General features: G+C 43.3%; 2 protein-coding genes across 2 annotated transcripts; one reads left to right on the plus strand and one right to left on the minus strand.

Moving 5' to 3' along the window:
- The first annotated feature begins 800 nt into the window (after positions 1-800).
- LOC121602602 (E3 ubiquitin-protein transferase MAEA-like) lies at positions 801-3,652 on the plus strand. The gene is made up of 4 exons (XM_041931357.1): positions 801-1,037; positions 1,249-1,307; positions 1,789-2,762; positions 2,848-3,652. Exons 2-4 carry the CDS (start codon positions 1,269-1,271, stop codon positions 3,017-3,019), a joined length of 1,185 nt encoding a protein of 394 aa, XP_041787291.1. The 5' UTR covers positions 801-1,037; positions 1,249-1,268; the 3' UTR covers positions 3,020-3,652.
- A 1,778-nt stretch (positions 3,653-5,430) lies between these two features.
- Positions 5,431-17,220, minus strand: LOC121602601 (protein glass-like). Its single transcript, XM_041931355.1, is given in 8 exon segments — positions 5,431-5,519; positions 5,650-5,914; positions 5,917-7,118; positions 7,208-7,226; positions 7,229-7,329; positions 9,911-10,044; positions 13,963-14,093; positions 16,511-17,220. Coding segments are annotated over 8 exon segments (1,965 nt in total). The 5' UTR covers positions 16,551-17,220; the 3' UTR covers positions 5,431-5,446.
- Between the last annotated feature and the right edge of the window lie 1,258 nt (positions 17,221-18,478).

The following is an 18,478-nucleotide window of genomic DNA, read 5'->3' on the forward strand; positions in this document are numbered from 1 at the left end:
TATAAATAGTAGCAATTGTAACAATAGGTCATAAAAAGTTAGTAGATGGCACAAGTTAAAAAAAAGTTAATAGTAATGGTTTTAAACAATAAATAAATATCTAACATTATTCGGTACCCATACTCTCTACAACTTTACGTAAGTGCATTATGGAACAATAGAAGATAAATTAAATCTTCTTCATTTTATTTTGGTGCAAGATCCGTTGTTGGTTTAAACTTGTCTATGCTACTAATGAGATAATTGATTAGTATATCGAAAAATAAAATTAAGTCTTGCATATGGGTGACTCGATCCTTTTTGGTTTGAATCCATTACGAGTATATTTTTAGGTCGTTCATTTTGAGCACTGTACCGCGAGAACCATGACCGAAGATAATTTATAAAAGAAACTAAAATAAACTAACAAAGCATTCTTTCTTGGAGTTACGATCTATGCGATCCTTCTTCTTTGTACATACTCCCTAGACCTAGGCTTTACAGAAAATTACTCCTTGGTACCGAATACACGTCTGGATGGGAATTCACCGCGTCTTTATTGGCCAGCACAGTGCATGTACCTAATTAACCATCAGGGCACCCTCATTATTACCAATGACAACCCTCATTATTGCCAATAAATTTTTATTGAAGAACATAGACGAAATTATAACCGTTCATCACGAAAAAAATACAATTTGAATAATAGTCCAACATTTTCCCCAGAATTACCATTGTGCTAGCCCGTGATTTCGTAACGCTTTACTGTCATCGCTGTCCGTTACCAAACGTCAAACAGTCATATGGGCAGTCGAATCAAAACAACTCTCTCGTGTTCTCTTTCACTCTACGGCCAACAGCGTCCAAGTGTGGCTGAGACGGCGAACTTTGTTGTTGTGGCATAAAAGAAGCTAGAGTGTTGGAGATAAAAGAAAAATCACGAGAAAAGCAGTCAGCGTAGTTCAGGTTTGGCGTAGCAAATTCGTGTCTTTCCAGTCCTTACATCGTTTGCTATCGAAACCACGCAGAGATCGACAAATTACCTCGGTTGCTTCCTCGTAAGTGCCAGCCTTTGCAGTACAGTGGCTAGAATGAGATGTAGTTGGCGACAATCGGAAGCAAACACAAACGCAATATCTTTGTTGCCCCGTTCTGGTTTGGGTGGTTTCATTGCCACCATTACTGCTGCGAGACACAAACAGCACCAACAGCATCAGCACCACCAGCAACAGCAGTGACGTCTAGTGTGAATTTTTTCCTTTAACTCAGGCATTATCTTCGAGACAGCAATGGCCGAAATCCGTGCAATGGAACATCCTACCCTGAAGGTAAGAATTTGCACCTGCATTATTTTGTCATTCGTTCGTTGGTGTTTCTGGACAGTCCAAAATATGCTTGCCTATTTGCGTCGTAATTGCAAAACCTGCTGGTGATGAGCGCATCTGTGACAAAATGGACCGTATATTACTTGTCAATAAAGCTGTTTCTATTGCGGACCTGAGGTCAGGCAAATAAAATGGGGTTTGCAGTACTGTGGACTTGTCAAGTGCCTTTTTTTTTTCATTCCATTTTCGTGCCCAGCCTACTACTCGCCCTTACCTTCACCCTAACCGATCCCTTCGAAGCCAAAAGCGAACGTCAGCTGTTAGATTTCGTTTAGGTGAATTACAGCAACGGTGACACAATGATCAGTTGATTCCTGCGACATTATTCGGTTGTTGTTGAATTTCCTATGTTCCGGACATCATCCGCACACTCTTTCTCTCTCTCTCTCTCTCTCTCTCTCTCTCTCTCTCCCGTCTCTTTTAGGTACCGTATGAAATTTTGAATAAACGCTTCCGAATCGCTCAAAAAACTTTGGATCGCGAATTGAGTCAGATACAGAATGTAGCCTCCGAGCTGGAGAAGGGACTGACGGAAGGATCCGACAGTACGGAAATATCGCGTCTTCTTGGCGGGGTTGTCGAACGGCTGCAGGTGCTGAAGCGCAAGGCCGAAGAAAGTATCTCCGAGGAGCTGTCGGCCGGGTTTGTCTGCAAACGGCGGCTGGAGCATCTGAAGCAGAACGTCAATCCGCCAGTCGATGCCACCACGCTGGAACTACAAGCAGCTGCCACGAACCAGTGGAAGAAGATCCGGCTGGACCGCATGATCGTGGAGCATTTCCTGCGTCTGGGATACTACGACACCGCGGAACGATTGGCTGAGCGCAGCGGAATCCGCGATCTGACCAACCTGGACATCTTCCAGGTGACGCGCGAGGTGGAGCGCGATCTGGTGAACCGTTGTACGGTGAAGTGCATCGCCTGGTGCAATGACAACAAGTCGAAGCTGAAGAAGATAAACTCCACGATCGAGTTCCAGCTGCGCGTGCAAGAGTTCGTCGAGCTGATCCGCGACGATAAGCGACTGTTGGCGGTGCGCCATGCACAGAAGTACTTCCCGGCGTTTGAGCACGAGCAGCTGAAGGAGATACGCCAGTGCATGGCACTGCTGGCCTTCCCGGTGAGCACGGAGATCGAACCGTACAAAACACTGTTCGATCCGCAGCGCTGGCACGATCTGGTGCTACACTTCCGGCTGGAAAACTATCGGCTGTTTCAGCTGCCGGCCCAGTCGGTACTGAGTGTGGCCGTACAGGCGGGCATTTCAGCACTGAAAACGCCCCAATGCTATTCGTACACATCCAAAAACATGAACTGCCCGGTATGCCAGGAGAATGTGAACAAGATAGCGGAGAATTTGCCGTTCTCGCACTGTGCCCAGAGTCGGCTGATTTGCAGGTAAGGCTCGCAACACCGCATATTAGGGTGAAAACGAGCGGAGGCATTTACGGAGCGATTAAACAAGACTTTTGTTCACTTTCAGAATTACTGGGAAACCGTTGAACGAACACAACCTGCCGATGATGCTGCCAAATGGACAGATCTTTGGTCAGCAAGCGATTGAGCAGATGCGTCGCGAGAACGACGTACTTGTCTGCCCCAAAACAAACGAAACGTTCCGTTCGCCAAAGATTGAAAAGGTGTTCGTGATGTAGTAGCATCGCCGGTACATCCTCCGATCGAGCAGCATATATACAGGACTGGTGGAAGATCAACATCAATCTGCAGCAAGAACGTTAATATGCTACGTAAGCGAGTTTCTTCACAGTCCGTTTGGGCTTTTTTTTTCCTCTTCTTTAATACGAATTATTTAGAGTTAGTTATGTATCGGAAGGATGAGTACGGTCCCACGATATTCTTTTATCTTGAATTGTTATGAATTTTTATTTCGCCCCTTGTTCATGAAATTATCCCCCAACAATAGCAACCAGGCAAACGACATGATCGATTAATGAATGCACTAGAAGCCTAGTCGAACCAAAAACATGATAATCTTACCTTTTAAATGCGTTTATTGATTTCATTATCTGCGTTTCTGCGAGAATCACAATATGGTCTCTTTTTTATTATTAATTTGTTATGTTGCATGTTCGATGCTCTTGGTTTGAGAAGAAAAGAGAAATACCAGAAAACAACACCCGCTCGCTAGCATATGAATGCAGTCGATTATCGCAGCATTGTTTTGTTTTTTTTCGATTCCTTTTTTTTTATAACATTAATAATATTAAGCAAAAAAATGTGTGATCATCTCTCAGCTACGAATAAGAACATTAATTTCCCACACTTGTTCGGAAATGTGTACATTCGAACCATATATTCGACATCTGATAGCTCTAAGACTCTGAATAAACAAGCCGCCAACAAGTCCACCATCAGATATAGGGTAAAAGGTATATGACGTCAGTCCTAATTTATGACCCAACCCTACAAGATTACTCTCCGGCTTCGAGATGCGATTGTACAAGGTGAAAAAGGCGAAGGAAATACCGTGAAAGTAACACCCGAATAGGATAGGAGAGCACAGAAAAGATAGTAGTTGCGCAGAAAATGACGAGAATGTTCAAAAGAATCAGAAATATCGAACTTTGCGATATCGCTACGACCAGAAGCAATTTTGCCAAGGCATTATCGATGCTATGGGTTGGTCTGCTTTGCTCGAGAGCAGAAAGGAGATGAGTCAAAAACACGCAATAAGGTATAATTTTGCATGCGATGGTATGTTATTGATAAGAAGTTTAGAATTGTGGTGCAATGCCCAATAATTATCGCGATTAAGAGTGACACTAAAGGTTTGCTATATGATTTTCAATAAAAAATATGAAAAAAAATGATTGCATGATTGCATCGGGACAATTGGTTGTAACAGAAATTTGAAATTTGAAATATCATCACGTTCCTCTTTTTTTATATATATATTTATGCTGGCGCTAGTAAAAGTATAATAGAACCGTATTTTAATTACCATGTTGTATTGAATTTACCAGCCTAGAATGGGTACGATTTGTACATGGTGGTTGTACATTTTTGTTTTATTTTATAATAATCTTTGTTGTAGAAATGTTACTTACATTTCTGCTTCTCCTCAATCTTAGTGCTTGCACAGATTTGTATGCACCTGTTAATCGATGTACGATTACACGTGTAACTATTATTGTGGATACACGTTGCAGCGCATCTGACTTCAGAACTGAGCTTAGTTTCTAATTAAATGCTAAGTATAGTAAGTATGCGTTCTTTGTTCGTTTTTATTAATATTCCTACTTCCGTCTCCTGCCGCGTCCGAGAAGTATCTGTGCCGTTTTGTATTTCAACATCAATCGTATTACAACGATATCGTTTTAAGAGCAAAGCTGGGAATCGTCCTGGTTTTTGTCAGTGCCTAACACTATACAGGCTTCCGGGTTGGATGACTAGATCTCACGGCGGTGGGTGGAGGTGGGGGGGGGGGGGGGTTGTTTAAATTGCGAACAAAAGGCATGTTACCATAGCGACCAATGATCGTGCAGCCAAAATGTGGTTTCGCCTGTTCTAACAAAATCCAGTTAAAATATATTTACAAAATTATTCCTCCCGAACAACGTCAGGTTGTCCTCGTATTTAGTGCGCTGCTGTTGCTGCTGCTGCTGGAAGTGGTGGTACTCCTCGAAGTAGGACAGCTGTGTCGCCGTCGGAAGTGACTTGAAGGGATGTGCGGTGGTCGTGCCGGAACTGCTCTGGCTGGCAGCACTGGACACAGCCGAGCTGGCAGCAATCGAAGTGCAGGCGCGATTGTAGTGATGGTGATGGTGGTGGAAGCTGCCTGCATTTTGGTTGTAAAAGTACTGTGCTGCCGCTGCCGTGGCCGCCGCCGAGTGGGCGGCGAGATGGTGTCCCGTTGAAACGGATTCGGCGAGTTGGTGTTGCTGCTGCTGGTGGTGTTGCTGCTGATAGTGCTGGTGCTGTTGCTGCTGTTGCTGCTGCTGCTGCTGCTGCTGGTATTGGTGATGCTGATAGGACTGGTACGGATGACGGTGGTAGTGTGCTGGCAGAAGACTGCCGTGACCGACGGACGATGCAGACGAAAGTTGCGACGTTTTTTGGTGTCAAGTAATCAGCGCTTGCCCGTTGTTGCCGTGAACGCGCATGTGACGGTTCAGGTTGCCGGATTGTGAAAATCTAGCGCAGAAGAAAAAAGAAGGGACAGAAAGGGGAGTGGATTTGTTAGAATTATGCTGTTGCTTTGCCTTCTACAGCTACTCCTGTGGAAGGACAAACACAAAAATCAAGCTACTAGAGGGCCTCTTACCTTAGTAGACAAAGTTTGCACTGGTACGGTTTTTCGCCGCTGTGTATCCTCAGATGCTTCGTCAGCGTGGAACTGTCCGAGAACGCCTTCTTGCACGCCCGGCACCGGTACGGCCGTTCGCCAGAGTGCGTTCGCATGTGCGTCGTAACACTGGAGCTTTGCGAGAAGCGCCTATCACAAATGGGACACCGGAACGGTTTCTGGCCCGTGTGCGTGCGGACGTGTGCGGTCAGGTTGGCCGCCTGCGAGAAGCTCTTGTTGCAGTCCGGCAACGGTACGGCCGTTCGCCCGAGTGTGTGCGCAGGTGCGTCTTGAGCGTGCTTGGCCGTGCGTACGTCTTGCCGCAGAGTCGGCAGAGATTTGGCTTGCTGTCACCGCCCGCCGCACCGTCACTGCCACTGCCACTGCCGTCCTCCTCTTCGTCGTCCTCGCCAATGGCCGCTGTCCGCTGGTCGACGGTGTCCGCAAAGCCCAGACCAAGCACACGACTTTCGGCCTTCATTTTGAGGGCGGCCGCGAACCCCACGGCGGATGCCGCCGCTACAGCAACTGCCGCAGCCGAGGTGGTGGTTGTTGGCGGCGTGGACTGATGGTCCACGACGGTGCCAAAGTCGGGCGGGGTGGTGCTCTTTGGTGGTGTGCAGTCGGCGTTGGGTGATACGGCCGCCGAACCCGACTGTGAGTGGTGATGGTGGTGATGATGATGCTGTTGCTGCTGTTGGTGCTGCTGGGGATGATGGTGAGCATGGTGTGCATGTTGGTAATACTGATGCTGCTGGAGCTGCTGTTGCTGATGTTGCTGCTGTTGCTGTTGTTGCTGAAGCGTTTGTTGTTGTTGCTGGTGCTGTTGGAGATGTTGCGCTTGCGCTTGCGGTAGAACCTGTTTCTGGGGAGTCATTGTGGAAGAGCTGCGCGACGAATCGTGCGCCAGCGGAGACAGCGAGCCTCCGGAGGGAGGCGGAGGGGGTGGCTGACTTTGCGGGCGAAAGTCCGCAGTAAAGGAGTAGGTCGTGCCGGGAGGGTACGGCACCGGGCTGAGCAGTGGCGGATAGAGCACGTTCACGGACGAGGCGGCATTCTGCGCTCCCCACTGCATCTGGGAGCATTGCATCGGGACGGACGCTTCCGCACCGTACCCGTGCATTGTCATGTTCATGCTGACGTTGACGCTCATGCTGGGATACATCGGAGGAGCGGAGTGTTGTGCGCAGGACGAGTCGTAATAGTTGGTGCTGTAGGGGCCACCCGTCTGCGATGGCATCTGGTTGTAGTGCGCATGCGATCCGTGCCCATGGTGACTGGCCGGAGACAGCAGCATCTGCGGATGGACGGTGTACGAGAGGGAGGCCTGCGGCGTGGCAAAGCTCTGTCCCTGACCGATCGGTGGCGGGTCTGGGCTCTGCTTCAGAACGGCGTGCTTCAGCGACAGCAACACGTCCGCAACGTCATGCGTCGGTCGCTCCGGTCTACTGAGGTGAGAGGTGGGAGAGGGAGGTGGTATGTTGAGGTAAGTCCTCTGCGATATGCACGGTAATGGAAAACAAGGACGATTACTCACTTGTAGGAAGCACCACAGGAGAAAAGGGAAACAAGCTCGGTAGTGGATCGATGTCCAGTGGAGGCAGACCAGGAAATGTGCTCATGTCCTCGCTCCAGTAGCTGCCAAGGTTGCTTTGTGAGCTGTTTGAGGGGAGAAAAAAGGGTTGAGAAAATGACACAAAAGTTGACTGCACCCGTTACCTGCAACGTATTATATATTGTATATTATATTATTAGTTAATTTGGCCCAATTAAAGAGCCAAGCCAGAGGCGGATTAAGCAGTACGCAAACTAAGACATCACATGGGACCCCGAGGTCTCGAAGGGTCTCGAAGAAAAAAAACCCCTCTAACAATTAAATTTTCTTCTCAATCCTTCTCTAGTTTATAATTCCTCATACAAACTCTCGCTCTTCAGAACGGCCTACATTTGTGTGACCGCTTAGGGTCTCCATTCGTGCTAATAGGTCAATGTGCTAAGCAAAATAATATTTGAAGTACTTCAGGGTGTGGGAAAAGGCAAAATGCAGGGCAGATTAAAGGAAAGAAGACTGATTCTTAACCATTACTGGAAGTGTATCTGATCCTAAACACAAATTCCAAATCTGTAACTGCTCCTGAAACCATAACGGAACTGGTCTTGAATCATTTCCAACCCGGGATATGATTCCCAACCCATTTCAGTGCTGGAACTGATTTCGAAACCATACCGGGTATGTAACTGATTCTGAACCTTTATCGGCCCTAAAGCTGATCTTGATATCTGGCCTGCAAATGATACTCTACCCATATCGGTATCCACACCGGATTTAGATCAAGTCGGAAAACCATATTGGTCCTAAAATTGTTATTTGAACCCAAATAATTACTGTACTTGGTCCTGAGCCCATGTCCGAGCCCATACCGCTTCGTCCTAACTCTGTACCTATTCTTGGAACTAGTCCTGAACTCACACCGTTGCTAGAATTTATACAGAACTCATACCGGTTTAGGAACTGATACTAAACCTATAACGGTCCTGAGACAGATTTCCCACGCTTACCGGTCCTATCACTGATCTTCAATTCATATCGTGCCTTGAACTGATTCTGAATTATTCCTGTCCTGGAAGTGATTCTGAAATTGTACTGAGACTGATGCTGCACCCATAACGATATTGGAAGTGATCTTGAACCTATGCCGATTCTGAAACTGATCGTAAATTCATGCCGGTTCTCAAATTATGTGGGCTGTTCTTGAATTTGTCTCAGTCAGTTTCGGCGTTGACGTTCAGCGCAGAAATTAAGCATCCAAGTAGTTATCGAAACCTGGTTATCCCTTCTCCTTCTACTTTTTTGGCACTACAACCGTTGTTGGCTAAGGCCTGCCAGTACCTCTTTGGTACTAGTGGGCTGGCTTATAGTGACTTACTCACTGTCCAAAGCAGGATAGTCAGTCTTACGTCAGTCTTACGGACACGGTCCCCATTCGTGGCTTGAACCTATGACGGGCATGTTGTTACATCGTACGAGATGACGACCGTATCACCAGGCTGGCCTCGTTATCCTTTAGCATATTTTTTATGGTTTTTATTTTTTTCATAGGAAAATCGCGGCATAAATGCGCAACAATTTTGTCAACGCGATGGCATGATGCTGGCAGCAATGCGCCATCGTTTCTACCAGTTGTTATGATATGTTGTTTTTGCACTTGATTTAATCTGATTTAATTTGAACACCGCGGTTCGCCAGTGTTCTAGTCGAACGTACAGCGACGTGACCGGGCAGGCCGCAAATTAAGCCCCATTCATTCCGGCCGAGGTTCGCATGCCGATCGGTTTACAGCTTCGCCAATGCATCTTCGACGCGAGTAACTCGATAGCGCCTTCCGCCAAGGGCTCTCCACGCTTACCGAGTAAACCATGCAGCGGCATGGACGGACACAATTTGCTCACAGTGGGTCTCATTGGGGAGGAAAATAGACTCGCACTTTCCTATGTGCGACGATTATTTCACACGCAAAACCACCAGCTACGGCAAGGAAAGTAGAGAAAATTGTCTCCGGTGAAGAGATAATTAAAATGAAATGCTATTCCTTTGACAGGAGTACATAATCTAGCGTGAGGTGAAGTTGAGCTGAACCCGGGGGAAATTCACACGGTTGGCGAGTGAATGCGAAAACTAGCGACCAGCCCGAGAATCGAATGACCATTGTAAAACTGCCGATCGGTTGAAATAATTCCCGTTTGGAAGGGGTCGAGAGGGTCCGGAGTCGCCCATCCGTTGTTGGTGGGACATTCATTCAGAGCGCAAGAAGCGTGCGGTTTACCAACTGAATGACATGTTTTATGCTGCCCATGCTTCTCTACCCAGCAACGCCCAACAAGAGGCATAGGTTGAGGCAACCTTCTGCATTCCGGCCTCGCCGTCTCCCCAGCACGCAACGCTGCGCAAAAGCTTCTAAAATTATTTTCCCGCCATTTTCTTCCTATTCGTCAACTATTCTTCTCCTGCTCCCAGCTGTTCCTGCTCCCCTTGCCACACCACAATCTCTGGTCCCTACCGGGTTTGCTGCGACGGTTTTGCATTGTGGTTTAAGTCTTTTTTTTTTTTTTGTTGTGTGCCTGCGCCTAAATGTTGCGCTTTTTTTTGCGCTGCGCTGCCGAAACTGTGGACACTTTTGTCCCTTTGTGACTTTCGGGAGGCAGCTTTAGAGTTGACTTTCGTTTCGCATCAATGTTTTACCTCAGTACACCGCTGTGGTCGAGACAGTTTCCGCAGTCGCTGAAATCCGATCCGTGCAGTCCCGCAAGGGGCAACGATGCTGTGTTCTCCTGACAGCTGGAACAGCCACTACCACCACAGGACGATGGGCATTCCTAGAAAGACAGATGGCCACGGAGCAACGAGAGAAAAGGTGGGTGAGTATGCGGTGGTCAGTATGTTGACGTTACATTTATTATGATGCATGCAAAAAGTAAATAAAATAAAATAAAATAGAGCCCATGTGAATGTGTGCTCGCACGGACCGTTATGAATGGATGGATGTTGGGCTTTGCCTTTTTTTTATTGTCTGTTGTGCTGATGTTTAATTAGACTAAACTTATTGCGTTGATAAAAGCCAGCCAAAGTGATCGGAAAAGCAATCGGTGTCGTTAAAGTTAAACGTTAAAGTTTACTTGGAGTTAGTTAAGTTTATTGAGCACACTTAACAATGCCCTTTTTGCACGTTCTTACTTACACTTTCTTGACTCTTTCTTAAGGGTAGAGAACTTAAAGGGATTGGATGCTACGGCACCCTATTCGGACGGGCACATTGGAAATTGCTACAGGATTCCAAACGAACCTGTCTATAACAGGGGTGTAATTTCCGTAAAGTCCAATTTCCGACACATTAAGTCCTGTTCCAGTACGAGAGGCACTCTATGGAGGTGCCCAAGCCAAAACTTGTCAAATGTTTTACCATTCCACCAACGAGGTTTTGGATGTGTTGAGGGTTCAAATTCAACCAGGCTTTCTCGAGAGCTTCAAATATGTTTTAACGGTTGGTCACGTCACCCTTATCAACGTTTTGTTCCACAATAGCCTACAAATTTTCAATAGGATTTGAGTCTGAGTTTCGGAGTGGCCATTCTAGTCGTATCGTTCGTTGTTTTGTTGGGAAATAAAATTGTCTTGCAATCCAACTTTACGTGCCGATTCCCAGACCACGCAAAACATCCCCACACCATGATATTGGCACCTCCATGCTACACTGTTTTTTTTTATCAGCCAGTTCCTTTCCGGGTTTTGCCCAAAATCGTGTTTCCCCCAAACAGCTCGAACTTTCTCTCATCGCTCCAGAGAACTTGTAACAAACTGTGTGTTGGATAATAGAACTACTGTAAGGCAGCTTTCTAACATCCAGCTAAAAAGCATACCAACTATAACATGGCCGCAGAATGGCCCATGTTGTGTTTATAAGATGCAGAACAAATATTGCAGCTATAGCACTCTGTGCCTGTCACAAAATGGGTGGTAAAATAGCGGCATTGATGCTATTGCGTAAACGTTCCACTCGGGACACGTGGACACATTCTAAATGAGCTTTGCCATCCATCCTGCCTCGACAACGGCCGACCTGTTCCACTCACTGGCGACTGTGCTACCAGTAGTAGTTCAACGCGGAATAAACAGATTTATCCGTCGCCATGTTGTCGGTTATTATGGGTGGCCAATTCTGGCGGCATAGATATTCGCAAGCTCTCACCGACTCTTCACAGCTTTTACGTACCACGGACCGCGGTTCCAGGAACAAACGAGCACCGATTCAAAATATAATCTTATTAGGATCGTAAAAAAGGACATGCCGTCACGTGATATGCTAGTTCCGTGACGTATTGGGGTGTTGGCGCTAGCAAAATAGGAACAAAATTAGCACACTGCCATTTCTGTCATGTACTTGCACATTACGTTCTATGCAAGATGGCCACTGATGGCTGATCCGGACCGCTACTGTGGATGAGCTGCCGACATAAAACGGTTTGATTTGCTTAAACCTGTAACTCAGTAAACATCGATCGGGGTAAGGCTGTTAGAGTGGCCAGCTTCAATTTAGGTACAATGTGTTCTCATGATGTAAGTAGGTGGTCGTTGTTTGCTTTTCCGTTTACCTATCTGTCTGTACGGTGACTGCCGTTACACAATATTTTGTTACAACACCATCGCGTGAACGTCTGTTTTAAGCCATTGGCATAACAGTCTTGTGATCAGCTTAGCAAAAAATGTACACGCTTGAAAGCAATGTAGGATACTTTGTCTCCTTTGGCAAAAGCAGCGATGACACCACAATGAGTTTCACACGCTTTTTTTCTTAGAGGTCAGCAAGAGCTGTACAACGAGGTAGAATATTACTGCACTACCAGAAAACTTGTATTATCAAACCACATTTTTCATTTTTGCTCGTGTCCGTATAAATGCTCATTTGATTTTATTTTCGGGAACTGGACGTGCCATATTTACTTGTATGCTAGGGATTGATGTCCTGCTCATATGACACAGTAATAGAAGCCACGGAATTGTGTAATATTATTTCTATGAGTAGTTTTAAGAACTCATAAGTCTGATATTTCGATTTTTGAATTAGATTTTTGAGGGGCATATAATTTGTAGCCAGTTTAATTTATTCCGTTTGGTAAACAGGTACTTTTTCCATAAACTACAATCATACACAAACCTTGGCTAAATAAAATAATTATCGACTGTGAGAACTTGAAATCAATCCTCGAGGAAAGAATCTTGTGAGATTTCATGGAACTTTGAATGAAACTTTTTCATTTTAATATCATTTTTGCACTGCATTAAAATCAATACTACATCGATTGAATTAATAAACCAAATTAAATTAAATTAAACAATGTTATCTCAGACTCGCAATATCGCTGCCTTTTGGAGGCTATTATGCTAAAATGAACAAATATGGTTTTATGTTTCGTAAACTTCATAACTTCATAAACTTTGTAATCCAAACTGAGAATTATCGCAACTATCCTCTGAATGCCGGTGCTTCTGTCTGTTATTCCAAACTCGTTGTTTTGAATACGTTCCACACAACTCAAACAACTGTGTTTCTGTAGAACCCAATTTATTTATATGATAAAATTTTATACTATTTCAATTTGTTTTCTCTAACATCATGGTAGATTTTGGTAGCCTATCATACTTTAGATAAACTTCCTTTACTATGGACCGTAATAAATAAAAATGACAATGTCTTATTTGTAAGATGGTAGTTTTTTTGACGTTAACTACATTTTGCGAACAGTTTTTATTTATAATACATATAACACATGATAATAAGAAAAGATTTCTTCTAAACGATAACCATTTACTTCACTACAATTAATCAAAGGAAAACTAAAGTATAATTGTAGCTGAATGCCAAGCAATGTTTTAACAATGTTAGGTGAAGTAGGACAGCTATTCACAATGTAATGTATAAAACTAGTAAAGGTGTTATTTTTAAGAGTTCAATTATTTGTTGACATTGATTTTAGTTAATTTTTTTGTACGTGCTATCACAAAGACACTTAAGAAAAAACGCAAAACTCCACTAGTACTGAAACAACACATCTCATCCATAAGATCATTTCATTTCCGACATCATTTCCGAAAAAAATGTCAAAAAAATAATGAAAACATTTATTATACACTAAACATGTTTTCATGGAAGAACTTATGCACAACGTACTGTTACGCTACACTACACTACCCACAAAACCAATGCTGCAAATTATACTAAAAACCCACACACTTGTTTGATCTTCATATAGCACCAATCGTTTTATCTTTCGCAACCAACCAGTGCAATGCGCCAAGTTTCACTTTCCAAACTGGGAAACACTTTACGAATAAGTTGATTTAAAACTTGCAAATTGTTTCTAATGCTCTCATACACACACTTTCTATGGTGCTGAGTAATGATAGTAACCGAGACGCCGTTACACGACGCGTGACGATGAACCACACCCGAAGAACTAAACCGGAGTTATGGTTCACAAAAAGCAATGTTGAGGTTCGTCACAATAAATGTGAAATTTCAGATATTACAATTCGGGTGAATTATGCAAAGTGAGAACAGCTTTTTCCTACTGTGCAGAACTATGCGCGTAAAGAAGATAGACGAAGAAACTCATTTCGGTCGTCGGTATGTTACAGCGAGCATATTACATCGAGCATTGCAATTCGTTCGCGGTGTCCTGCGCGATTCAGATGCTGCGAAGAAAAAAAAAAACACACACACGAGCATTTGGACTCACCTGTGGGCTGTCGAGGGGCATCCCGAAGAGGGGATTGTTCGGGACATAGCCCGTTTCCGGCTCCATGGGAGTACTATCCGTACTCCCACATGATATATACATGGCTCCACCTTCGTGTATTTGATTGAACTCTGCAAATATAGGCAAAAAGGCGAAAGTAAAATCATTAAATTACAGCACACACTCTATCGACGGCACTTAACAGCAGGAACCATTTCAGCAGGATCTGGCAGCATTTTGAAGATAAAGCATTAGCATGTTGGGGCGTGGGCTGCAGGGATTTGTGATGCTTCTGGATTGGTAAAGTGTCGATCGGTGTTACATTGAAACTCTTCTTTAATAAATAATGTTAATGTTATTGTGTATTTGAGATGTGCAAACATATATTTTCTCTTGCGAATTTCCTTGTTGCGTACAAGCATGTCATTTGATTAGAATTCTGACACATGCCTGGATAATATTAAACAAAAAATATACTGATTGTTGTCCGATTGTTAAGGAAATATGTTAGCCGTAAACGAGGTAATTATTAATTTTCCAATAATAATTTCAAATTTACCCTGTTGGAATTCAGTTCGTGAATGTCTGCCGACCGGTACAGGTCACGGCGGGTGTACGGCAAGTTTATTTTTGCAGTGTACACCTTAATCGAACACGCCCCTTTAGGCGGAAAAGGGGCGTAACTTGCACAGCTAGAGCGCTGGGAATTATCTGTTTCCGTTTGCTGTTGGATTGCTTAACATTTAACTGATCATTTGGGCTGAAAATACCGAAACTGGCCTGCTAGAACAAAATAACTCAAACCATTCCTTACTTATTTTATTAAAATTGATTTCATTCATTTACTATACAATCCTACCCTTTGATCTTAACCTTTAGGTCGAGAAGCGATTACTTTACAATCTTTAAACGTTTTAAATTCCTGTACTGTTTGGGTTGGAAAACAAATTTTATGCTATTCCGCTCAATTCTTTAATCATATTTGTTGATATGTATGAACTATTAGTTTGAGTAAGTAATTTATCACAAGTTATTGGATTATTTACATAAAATGTGGATTAAACAAAACTAGTCAAATTAAATTGAATTGATTAAATATGAAGGATACTATCGTTCGTTATTGATCTGCAAAAAACGTCTAATCTAATCAGCTTTTATGATCGAGTGTTTAGTTTAAAGAAAATTTGTAAGATACATAGGAGTTAAAATTTTTGTTATCCAGTGTTACATAGAACATCTCTAATATGGTTGCTCGAGACAGCGTATCTAATTCAAGCTTATTGCTCTCATATTCAGGTATCGTTTTTAGATCATATTTACTGTATATTCCATTGTAATTAACTTTTCCACACATAAACTTTGCATTTTTACTTTCTAATTCAGAGATAACACACGGTTTTATTATTTATTTGCAACATACAAAACATTTACTACGTTTATTATATTTTTTTTCAACATCCGCTAATTCTATGCAATTGGCAAAATATTTCATTATACTTGCAGTTTTCTGTTTATCGTAATTCAAAAAAGCTTTGATAATTAGCTATTAAAATGTTACCACTTTTATCTTCCTTTTCTTCGCTCAATTTGCTTATATTGTTCTTATACTGTCTAATCTACTTTTTTACCAACTGGCGACAACTTTCGCTGGTTGCTAAATTCCTCCTATACAGTGCATCTGTGCTCGATACCTTTACACGAAAGAAATAGTAATATGACATTCTGTGCTTGGCAAACAGTTTTTTGTTGTTGCTGTGAATATTGTCAAGGAGCGTGTTAAACCTTTTTCTATACGACACCGTTTTACCAGCGGATACTTTGGCATAAGTTTGGGACACTTTCTTGACTCTTTCCTCAGGAAATTATCTTTATGTGAAGGGAATTAAACTTTATAGTACCATATTTGGAGTGTCATATTGTAAACTCCTATTGCATTCGTCCAAAAAGGGTTCCGTAGAGTTCATTTCCCGTCATAACAAGATCATTTTCCTTTACAGAGTTTTCCAGGAGTTCTCATAACTGTGAGACACATTATTAACTCTTTCTTTATTAACTTTTTTTATTACCTTGAAATGAACCTAATGTAATGGGAATTGGACTCTCTAGTTTCCTTTTTTGGACAAATGCAATAGGAAATTCCAAAGAGCCTGTTCGAAAGGTATGCCATAGAGTCCAATTTCCAACACATAAAGTTCACTTCCAAAAGAAAAAGTAAAAGAAGTGTCCCACAACTATGAGAACCTCTGTAAAACCCTGTAAGTTCCCGTCATAACAAGAAGATATCAAGAAAATGTCCCTAAATTAAGAGAACCAAAATTATAAATTATGTCCCAAAATTATGACATTAATTAGGCTTTTCGATACTGGATTGACTCATAACGTTTGTACACATGACATTCAGCCTCTTATTATGCCATACTAGCAGAAGTCGGAGTTTATTAACATTGATTTCTTCATTGATTCAATGCTTGGTCTATGTATCTAGTGTATCAATTATGTATGTTTATGTTGAAAACATTAATGCTCATTAATATAAAGCAATACTAACCCAGAGTGAACGCGTTACTGTGCTCTTCCGTGTGAACCATCCAAAACGCACTAGTACTAGTGAGCCACCGTAAATTGATTTGAACCACACAAACAAATAACTTAACTATTCAAACAAGCAACAACACAAAATGGAATGGCATTCAGTCGCTCCTTCGTAACATAGACAGCATATTTAATGCGCAAAACGAAGATGTGAGAAATCAGCTTAATCCAGCAAATAGCACCACCCATAAACCGTACACATCGGAAGTCAACCGACCAGTAAGTATCATAATTCACTCGCTTTCACTTCCATTAATCGATCTGCGGATCGCATCCTGTACAATTGTAATGCTCCACCGTACGAAGGCACCTGGGGTTCCGCAAACACTTTGCGATCACTTGTATAACTATAGCTTCCTGTTTGCACCGATTGCACTTGCACCACATGCACTCTCCGCTGCACTTTGGCGTAGATCGGACAGTAACATGTCAGTGTGCCGCTTTGATCGCAGTACCTTCGCATCAAGGGCATGGTGTTAGAGGGTACGGTGGCGAATGCCGCTTATTCCATTTGCTTCCGATTTGCCCTTGCACATCATTGCATATTTCGCAAACGAATTAAACGCTTGTGCCAAAACACAACACCACGCAGAGTTAACACTGCCGCAACCAAAAATCAATAGTAGAAGAAGCACGAACGCAGGTGAAAGGGGTTCAGGGAAGGTGTGGAAGGATAGGATAAAACACAGTCAAACGCAAAGTGCCTAAGAAGACGGTCGACGACACCGACGAATACGTCGATACTCTCGGAAGGACGGTACGGTAAGGACTGAAGGACGGTTTCGTACGATGAGCTGTTGGAAAACTTTCCGAAAACTATCCCCTTGCAACCGGACGGACACACCACATTGGCCCTTTCCAACCCCTCCTTTGGCATCGCTCCTTTGACAGACACACCAACACACGCCGCTTCGATCGGATAGGCTGGTCGAGCGCTGTTCGATTCTTCCCTTCTTCCCTGTATCGTCGATGACGAAACAGCGGAACGAAAAGAGCGAAATACAAGGCAGGAAACAGCTCGGTCGGATCCCTTCCATCCGCCAGCCAACCAACCAACGAATGAACGAACGAACGAACGAAAGAGCGGTGCATACATGAACAGGAACTTCTCTTCACATTGTAGTGTCCAACTATAGCATAAGACTGCAAGTAACAGGGACACACTAAAACCACACCAGCAAACACTGCCACCTCCATTTTATTCCAGCCGGCCAACAGCAACGACAAGACCACGACCACGGCATGACGCTGTTAGGACCAACCGGCAGCAGATTCGATGCAGCTAGCATAAATGCGACGAATGCGACAGGGTGAGGTAGAAGGGAGGGGGGGGGGGGGAAGGGTTCCATGTTACACGATATGCAAACAGTGACAGTGGGGATTATGAGGAGAGAGGAAAGAGAAATGTTAATGTGGAGTTAGTTTGCGTGCTGGGGCTGTCTTCACTCTGTCCTTTGTAGTGGTGATGGTGGTTTTGTAAGCTGAATACTGCCAATGATGTGACCAACCTGCGCCATTGGTACAGTACGTGCCGATTTTTAAAAACTTCCGATACCATTCTAAATAACATTCAAAAGATCATATTAAGGATCGCGCTAAATTTCGTTCCTATGATAAGTTGCTCCAAACATAGATCAGTCCGCTATATCAAATTGCATTGTTAGCACTTTTTCAATACATTTTATCAATATCCTTCCGTTTCCTCACAATTATGCAGGTTTAATTATCGGAGAACGACAAGAATGGTTATTCACTCTTTTAATGAGCTTAAAGAATGCACTGAAATAAATTACCCAAATCATCTTCAATCTTACATTACCATGATTGATGGCGTATATTTCAATTTATTGTAAACATCATTTTAAACCATTTAGATATTTACCATATATCTTAGATTTTTTAACTCGAATATGCTATAGAACAA

The sequence above is a fragment of the Anopheles merus genome, unplaced genomic scaffold (assembly GCF_017562075.2).
Source record: "Anopheles merus strain MAF unplaced genomic scaffold, AmerM5.1 LNR4000529, whole genome shotgun sequence".
NCBI classification, from domain to species: domain Eukaryota; kingdom Metazoa; phylum Arthropoda; class Insecta; order Diptera; family Culicidae; genus Anopheles; species Anopheles merus.

Coding starts and splice junctions, on each gene's coding strand:
- LOC121602602 (XM_041931357.1), top strand. CDS start 1,269: ATGGCCGAAATCCGTGCAATGGAACATCCTACCCTGAAG. Junction 1,308..1,788: donor TGGAACATCCTACCCTGAAG/GTAAGAATTTGC, acceptor CGTCTCTTTTAG/GTACCGTATGAAATTTTGAA. Junction 2,763..2,847: donor CAGAGTCGGCTGATTTGCAG/GTAAGGCTCGCA, acceptor GTTCACTTTCAG/AATTACTGGGAAACCGTTGA.